At 53.9% G+C, this 8,682-nt stretch overlaps 1 protein-coding gene across 1 annotated transcript; it reads right to left on the bottom strand.

The window, feature by feature from the left end:
- Window positions 1–6,493: 6,493 nt before the first annotated feature.
- Window positions 6,494–8,175, bottom strand: LOC117851997 (auxin-responsive protein IAA20). Its single transcript, XM_034733915.2, has 3 exons — window positions 7,574–8,175; window positions 7,127–7,432; window positions 6,494–7,005 (listed from the first exon to the last, which is right to left on the bottom strand). The coding sequence occupies exons 1-3, from the start codon at window positions 7,747–7,749 to the stop codon at window positions 6,963–6,965; spliced, it is 525 nt and encodes a 174-aa protein (XP_034589806.1). The 5' UTR covers window positions 7,750–8,175; the 3' UTR covers window positions 6,494–6,962.
- Window positions 8,176–8,682: the final 507 nt, after the last annotated feature.

Here is an 8,682-nt window from a genome sequence, read left to right as displayed (position 1 = left end):
TCTTTTGCTTGTTTCGTGTTTCTGATTCCATGGTGCCATTTGAATTTGGAAGTGGAAACCAACAGCTGTTGTGATCCGAACCTCGGGCCTGTTTGGAACGTTGGACTTTCGTGGGAATTTTCAAATTATGAATACCTTGCTCTTGAACTGGCAGTAGAGTTTGAATTAAATTATGAATACCTTGCTCTTGAACTGGCAGTAGAGTTTGAATTTGGAAACCGACAGGTGTTGTTGCAATCGCGACTGAATCTCGGACCTGTTTGGAACGTTGGAATTTCGCGGGAATTTTTCAGGTTACGGATAGTTTGCTCTTCGAAGTGGAAGTGCTATTTGAATTTGGAAATTGGCAGGTGTTGCGATCGAATCTCTGACCTGTTCGGAACGTTCGAATTTCGCGAAGGACTTTCAAATTACAAATAATTTGATCTTAAAATGGGGGGATAAAATTCACGTGTTCCAAACCAGGCCTTTGCGACGCTCCCGAGTGAATCTCTGCATGCTGCCGGTGCCATACCGGGCCATATGTGTTTGGCTGAAAGAAGCAGCAATGATTTGCACAAACCAGCTTTAGCAATTAGCATCTCTTATCACGCCTCGGCCCCCCTGGAGTGGCCCTCCTCGTGTCACCTGCCGGCGGTGGCGGCAAAGGATGAGGAGGCAGCCACACCCACCAGCCACAGCCAGGGGCGACGGCGTTGGGCTGGCTGACGTCGACGGGCGCACGTTGCGGTGCCGCGCGGGGATTGGCGACCTGGCCGGCGCGGTGGACGGGACGGGCGGCGGACACGGGGGGCCTGCCGTTGCCGTGCCTGCCCTGCCCGTCTCGCGGAAAGCGATAGGCGGTGGCGGTGGGACGTGGGACGGGGTGGGGTGGGCCGGCCGGTTCGGTTCGGGTTCGGCCGTGGGGATGGCGCGAGCCGTGGACGACGACGACGCCACGCCATCGTACATGGGGTCTCCTCGTCCGCTCGTCGGCGCTGGCCAATGACGCGCGTGTCGGCAATTGATTACGGCGCTCGAGAGCCGCCGCGCGCCGCCCAGGAGCCTGGACGGGAAGATTCGTGGGGGCTCTCCCTGTCTGCGCGGCGCGCGAAGACCAGGACACCAGGTACGGCGCCTGGTCCACGGTGGCGGCACAAAAACTGCCGAGGCACCTTTCAGTCACGGCAGATGCTGCTGCTTTAACCTCCACACACACGACACATGCACGTTCCTTTCAGAATGTTTCTCTCACACCACCGGCGGTGAACAGTGAACATGGCTGATTGGTGATTACACCACTACCATGTTGAGCTCAAACGGGCCGTGGCAAATATCTGCGTATCTAGAGGTGTTTGATATGAGGTGCTAAACTTTAGCAGGGTCATATCGGATGTTCGGATGCTAATTAAGAGAACTAAATATAAGCTAATTACAAAACTAATTGCACAGATGGAGTCTAATTCGCGAGACGAATCTATTAAGGCTAATTAATTCATCATTAGCAAATAGTTACTATAGCACCACATTGTCAAATCATGGACTAATTAGGCTTAATAGATTCGTCTTACGAATTAGACTCCATCTGTGCAATTAGTTTTGTAATTTAATTATATTTAATACTTCTAATTAGTATCAAATATCCAAATATCCGATGTAACGGGTGCTTAAAGTTTAGAGAGGGTATCCAAACACCTCTGCTACCAGCTTTCGATCGAGTGCACTGTGTGTGGAAGAACATTCCGATTGGACAGCTGTGGCGGTACCAATCAAAGCGAGTATGGACGGCAACGACCCCGGAAAACGACCGCGTTCTCGCCTACGATCTCGAGGATCCGGCTGGGTCGGCATCACCGCATGAGGCATCAGCTCCCTACGCCAGGCCGGAAAACAAAATCCTCGGAAGCTTTGGAACGGAGCGGGTGGGTGCCGCGTCGCCACTGGATTTCCTCCCGGACACGGACCACTCGTCGATGAGCCCGGGCGCCGGCCAGGACAGAGTTGTTTGACCGGCTCAGTCCGTGCAGTACAGGGTGCAGGCCTCTGACTTTTCCTACAGTTTCTACCCACCAACACCAGGGCACCTAAGGTCAAAGAGTAGAGGTCCAACGGCGGTCAGATTTTCTGGCGTCCCAGCAGGACATAGGGGGCGTTTGGTTCCCTTTGCTTATTTTTAAGCAAGTGTCACATCAATGTTTAGATACTAATTAGGAGTATTAAACGTAGGCTATTTACAAAACCCATTACATAAGTGGAGGCTAAACAGCGAGACGAACCTATTAAGCCTAATTAATCCATCATTAGCAAATGTTTACTGTAGCAACACATTGTCAAATCATGGACTAATTAGGCTTAATAGATTCGTCTCGCCGTTTAGCCTCTACTTATGTAATGGATTTTGTAAATAGTCTACGTTTAATACTCCTAATTAGTATCTAAACATTCGATGTGACGGGTGCTTAAAAATAAGCAAACCAACCAAACCAGGTCATAAACTGCTTTTGTTTAGTCTCCGTGCATGTACTTGCCTGCATGGATCGGCATCGGATCATGGTACGGGCAATATTCTAGGCCGTGTCGGTTCCGGATTATCTGAACCTCACCGACGGCGGCATGGCATGGCCCAGTGCAGGTGGACCCACTCAAGTGGTGGGGTCAGCTTCTTCTCCATTCCCCTTGCTACAGTGGAGGCAGGGAGAAAAGGGCGAATCGGAGGCAAGTGGAGTGTCCGGCGGCGATTCCGCCAGCTCCCTCCCTGTCCGGCGGCAGAGGTTCCAGGATCTTATTTGCAATTTTTATTTTCTTTAGGGGCCTCTGTGTCAATAGGTCGAAATAGCTTCTCGTATGTACCTGTATCTGTATGGGTCTTTGTACGGTATCCTTAACTTTTAATACAGGTATATGTTTGGTATAAAAAAAACTCGAGGCGCTTGATTGGGGAGCAGTGGGTGGCTCGGCTCTCTCTGGGTCGAGGTGTCCGGCCGGCGGCCAACGATCGCATGCTAAATTAAACCGCGCACGCCGGCCAGTTGTTTTGACTTGTTTCTACCCCGATGTGCGGTGAAGTTTTCGTCTTTCTTAGTGCCCTGCGTTGTGTCTCGTTGCGTCACGGCAGATCGAACCGCTAGTTCTCTGAATCGCTGGCTGGTTCTGAGCGAGGATGGCGATACGGCGGCCTTTACCGAAACAGGTCGGAACACGGATCGCTGTCCTGAGTGGAGTCGGCGGCGACGGCGGCGACGCAAGCGGAAGCGGCTGCATGTGGCGGGCGAGAGGAGCGGTCGTCTGGTCGTGCACGCCGGCGCTGCCTGGTGCCGTGCGGCTGCATCGTCTCCGCGGATTGGACACCTGCAGGTGGGCTGGGTGGTGTCGAGCTGATCAGCCTGCCCTCGGGCTCTGCAACTTGGCGGGGCAACTCGCCAACTCCTCGCGGACCTGGACCAGCTCTGGATGACTGGGTCTGTTCTGTCGCGACATGATCAGGGGTTGATTAGTTGTTCAACGCTTTTGTGCTTTGCCGGCATGGCTGTCTTCCTCTGTCTACGCTTCATTCTTCCATGTCTTGCGGCTCTAGCAAAAATGGCTTGCCACGGAGGGAGACAGGGTGTCTCTTTGCTTGGTAGCCATATATGTAACTAAAACTTTGGTATGCATAGTAATCAAAAAAGATAATACAAACAAATCGGCAAACAATTTTGGCAAGAAATGACTCTACCACATGCATGTAAAGCGGAGACTAAATCGAAAGTTTGGCGAGCCACTGTTGTAGTACATGCCTAAGAAACAATGGCACAAGTGGCAAATTTTGCAAGCAACCAAGTCCTTGTTTACTTCACAAGTTGGGAGGTGCCAAATTGGCATTTTGCCATAAATGCGACACTGTAGCGTTTCGTTTGTATTTGTGAATTATTGTCCAAATATTGACTAATTAGGCTCAAAAGATTCGTCTCGCAAAGTACAACAAAACTGTGCAATTAGTTTTTGATTTCGTCTACATTTAGTACTCCATGCATGTACCGCAAGTTTGATGTGATGGGGAATCTTCTTTTTGCATAGTATCAAAGTTGGGAGTTTGGAGGGAAGTAAACAAGGCCCAAATATGATCAAAGCAAGTGAGATCGTTTGGCAACTGTGGGGTAAATCCCAAAAAAATGGGTAGGGCGGAGTGAACATACTTGTCACTTATTAGGGGCATATCATTGTACACGCGGCGAATTAGTATTTTTACTGGTTGATAAGATAAAACCTCCACAGAGATTGCTCTAACAAGAATTTGGATCCCATGGACTATTACTCCGATGACTCTTCAAGTCTTAACGTCTTCTTTTTACTCACGATTTGGACAAAGTGACTCGCATTCTCCGTAAAATGAGGAGGCGCTGATCAAATGAACCATGACATACCACTCTACATTCCCAGTAAGCATACAGCCGATACTTGCAGCAATATTTCAGCAACGAACAGATCGATCCCGTCCCCGTGTGAACGGCGGGTGAGCGAGGTTCAGGCTGTGTTTAGATTCACCTTGCTTAGAAACTAAAGTTTAATCCTTTATACTTCCTAAAGCTCTAAATAGACTTCATTATGCGGACTAAACTTTAGTCACTAAATTTTAGTCCATGAGCCACCAAGAGGTTGTTTATGGGGACTAAAGTGTACCCTAGACACCCCCACCCTTATTTATGACCTGTCCATATCCCCCTCACCCCACCCACTCCGCTGCTCCGTTGGCCCCCGCCCTCCCAGGCCCCCGCCGGCCCTAATCACCCGCCTACTACCACCATCCTTCCCAGCCCCCACCCCGCCGCCGGGCCCCACCACCCGCCCGCCACCACTCCTACCCGCCGGGAGGGCCCCCGCGAGGCCACGCGCGGGGAGGCGCAGGAACACAACACGGCCGTCGGTGTCGTAGGACACGCTGTCCTAGGCGTAGCACGCGGTGGCGGTGGGGGAGGAGGAGGGGGACCACGCTGCGCGGAGGCCGGTGCCACCGGCGCCCGTGAGGTTCCTGGCGAGGAGGAGGAGGCGGCGGCAGCTCGGCCATGGAGTGGGAGAAGGAAAAAGGTAGAGGCAACAATGATTAGGAGCAAGTTGGTCATTGTACAACTCATTTAATACCGTTTAGTCACTAGAACCAAATAGGAAGGGACTAAACTTTAATCCTGATTAAAGGGAAGTTTAGTCCCTAAGTGAAGGGAAACCAAAGCAGCCTCAACCTGAACTGTCCACGCACGGATGCCCCCAGCTGTGCAGGCTGACGTTAATTAATTAGTACTGTCTTTATCGCCAAGCTGCGCTGATGACGGTAGATGTGTCGATCATATGCGTGTCGGTGTCTGCCGTTTCCAGCAGCAACTGACTTCATCCGCAAGCCATGTTCTTTCTGATGACAATAGTAAATAGACGAGCGTTTAGTCGTCTGTGACTATGAGTCAATATGCTAGTTCATTTTTATACGCCACTACTACTTTTGTTTAGAAATTCAAATAGCTGAAAATGTTGAGTTTCACGTCGATCTATTCATGATCCAGAGAAAGCAAACAAAGCTCACTCAGTACCTGCTGCACCATCCTATTAAAAAGAAAGTACCATCATGGATAAAAGTCCTAGCACTACTTAAAAACTGAGCATTGGTCCTACCTCTAGTATCGGTTAGTTTTTGATCCGGTACTAATGCACATTAGTACCGGGTCTAACGGTTAGTTCCCTAGGAGCCCTTTGTGACCCCTTTAGTACCGATTGGGAGCTCCAACCGGTACTAAAGGTCATATATTAGTACCGGGTGAGGAGGCTCCACCCGGTACTAATGGGTCACTTTTAGTACCGGTTGGAGCTCCCAACCTTATCCTTTAGATCTCCACCGTCCCCCTATCTACTATCTCTGCCCCCCCTCTCTCTCCCCGCCTCCTTATCCGCTCCCCCTCCCCTCCCCCCTCCTCTCCAGTCCCTCTCTCTCCTCCTCTCCCGCTGCTGCCCTCGCCCCCTCCCCCTCTGCTCGCCCCTCACTAGCAGTAAGGAGCGGCAGCAGGGTGAGGTGCAGGGTAGTGCTTGGGTGGCGGGGTGAGGTGCGGGGCGTGCGGAGGTGCTTGGCGACGCGCGTGGGTGAAGCAGCGCGCAGGGGAGCGACGGCCAGCCGGAGGCGGCGGGGCGCAACGGTACGACGACGGGGCACAGGTATTTTGTTTTTTTTGCTCCGAGGCTGATGGCGGCGGGAGGGCAGCGGGGCCGGGCAAGGAGCAGCGTCGGGAGGGTGGCGGGAGCCGGGCAGGAGGGTGGCGGGATTCTTTTTAATTTTTTAATACCTACCAGTTATTTGATCCAGTACTAAAGGCCCCCTTTAGTATTTAGTACTGGAGTAGCAATATCGGTTGCACAGCCGGTACTAAAGGGGGTTTGGAACCGGTACTGAAGCCCCTTTCCCTAGTAGTTTCCCTAGTAGTGCTACTTCGGTAATACTCAAGAGGGAAGAATACCAGCAATCAGCAAGAGGGAAGAATACATTACACAGTGTTAGTTGCGACACGTTTAACCCATGCATTTGAAAACCAGCAAGGAGACCCAATGGGATTGAAACCTCAAACACTACTAGCAGTACGTGAACAGGCTTAACTAGACGACCCTAACCCGGCCGGCCACAGACGACGACCGTACACGTATACGGTCGTCACAACGAGGACCGAGTGGCTGGCTATTTTGGACTGGACGCAGACGAAACCTTTGACACGAGATTACACGAACAACTCGGTGCAGCGTGACGAGATAAGATCGCTAACAGCTAGTGCGTAGTGGTAGACTATAGTAGCTATAGCAAGCTGTATGCTCTCGTCATGCTCTCAAGTCTGAACCCACCGAGACGAGCAAAAATACACGCACTGGTCTGATGCACAGAGAGGACAATACTATCATTATTGAGAGTGAGCTAGCCAAGCCATATTATGAGACACACACGGCACACGTAGCTGCTGGCGTACGTGTGCCGTCAGCTACGCGAGGATCTTGAGCCGCTTCACCGACTTCGCAAAGGCCCTGCAGCAAATCAAAATTACCATTATTGCTGTTAGTTTAACAGTGCTGGTGAACTGGTCTTATGCATATGCTGTATATGTACGGAGACGACAAGCGATTGTCTGGCAATGCAACGACTTACTCCCATGGCACGTCTCCGACGAGCAGCCAGTCTCCCTCGCCGTCCTCGTAGGTCACCGCGTAGGGGTGGCCACGGCGGCGCTCGTGCTGGGCCACCTCCCTCTCCTCCTCGGCACCTTTGTTGGCGGCGGACGGGAACATGCGGGCGAGCGTGCGGAGCAGCTCCTCGTACGAGGCGTGGAGGGACACGTCCACCTTCCGCCCGATGGCCACCCCTTCCATCTTCACCTTCACGTACCCGGCCCCGCCGCCGCAGCTTCGCCGGTGCGCGCACTTCACCGGCGGCCACCCCACGAGCCTCTTCCTCCTGCAGGTACACGGCGCGCATGCGTTTCAGCCATCAGCGTAAAGAAACCGTGCTTGCTTGACATGCATGGACGATCGAGCAACCAACACGGCGGTGGCGGCGGCTTGCAGTGGTGTGCGTAGATTGAATTCAGCCACTCACTTGTTGCTCGGTTCATGGTCGAGGACGTCGCGGTTGCCGTCGTCGCCGCCGCCGCCCCCATCGCGCACGAAGAGCGGGAGCGTGGCCTTCTCGGCCCCGCCGAACACCCTCTTCCCGCAGCCACCGCCGAGGAGGCCGTGCGGGTTCGGCGGCGCGAGCCCGAGCTCCAGCTCCATCGCTTCACCTCCCCTTCAGCTCCACGCTAGCCGCGCGCGCGCATACGCGCCGTGATCACAGCTAGCAACCCCTTTGGAGGATACGATAATGCAGCAGGCAGCTAGTTTGAGACAGACTGGAAAACACACACTACCAAGAACCAAGGCCTCGCTAGCTAGACTCTCGATCGACCATGAACAGAGCAGGGATGGAAGCGCGGCGGTGCGCGCTCGTATTTATACATGCGGGTGCGCGGATCGGTGGATCTGGGCGGCGGCGCAGGCAGCCGGCAGTGGCCAGTGGGGGCAGATCCGGGGCCGGGGGAATAAACAAGGGGCCGACAGGGTGTCGGGTGCCCGGGGGACCCGGCCGCGGGCGCGCTGTCCGCCTGCCGCCGCGCGGCGCGGCAGCGCGGGCAAGCCTCGAGCGGTCGAGCCCTCGACGCGCGACCGACACGGTCGCTGCCGTGCCGGACCCCCGCGCGCGCGGGCACCCCCGGGCCCCGGGCGGGGGTGGGCGTGGCCGCGTGGTTTTGGCGTTGCGCGACACGGCATGGGCGCCTGGCTGGTGGCCTGGTGCGCGGGTGCCGGGGGAGATGTGCCGTGCCGTGCCGTGGGGTCGTGTGGAGTGGGCACCGGCGCTGGTGGCTTTGCCGAGCGAGCGTGGGGCAGTGGTAGTGGCCCTTGCGCACGCGCGCGGCGGGTCCGGCAAGAGCCTGCTTGCATGGTGCGGTGGCTGGTAAGATTTCTGGGTGATGGTTCTCGTTTATCACCAGTGGCATATGATTGTTGCTCCCGCTTTACTCCCTGACATCCATGATCACGCACATCACTCTTTCCTTGTCCAACGAATTTGAGTAAAGAAATTGGAAATCTCTTTTTTCAATGCTGATAAGAAAAAAAAACCGAACTGCTGCTAGTACTCAGAATCCATCCGACATTTGTAGACCAAAG

This window comes from Setaria viridis, chromosome 4 (assembly GCF_005286985.2).
Source record: "Setaria viridis chromosome 4, Setaria_viridis_v4.0, whole genome shotgun sequence".
NCBI classification, from domain to species: Eukaryota; Viridiplantae; Streptophyta; class Magnoliopsida; order Poales; family Poaceae; genus Setaria; species Setaria viridis.
Note: the sequence above shows the minus strand (reverse complement) of the source record. Positions and strands in the feature narration are given on the sequence as shown.

Bases quoted from the DNA above. Each gene is read 5' to 3' on its own strand.
- LOC117851997 (XM_034733915.2), bottom strand. From the start codon at position 7,749: ATGGAGCTGGAGCTCGGGCTCGCGCCGCCGAACCCGCACGGCCTCCTC. The intron at 7,433-7,573 runs GTGAGTGGCTGA...GTGTACCTGCAG, and splicing joins GACCATGAACCGAGCAACAA to GAGGAAGAGGCTCGTGGGGT. The intron at 7,006-7,126 runs GTAAGTCGTTGC...GATTTGCTGCAG, and splicing joins GTCGGAGACGTGCCATGGGA to GGCCTTTGCGAAGTCGGTGA.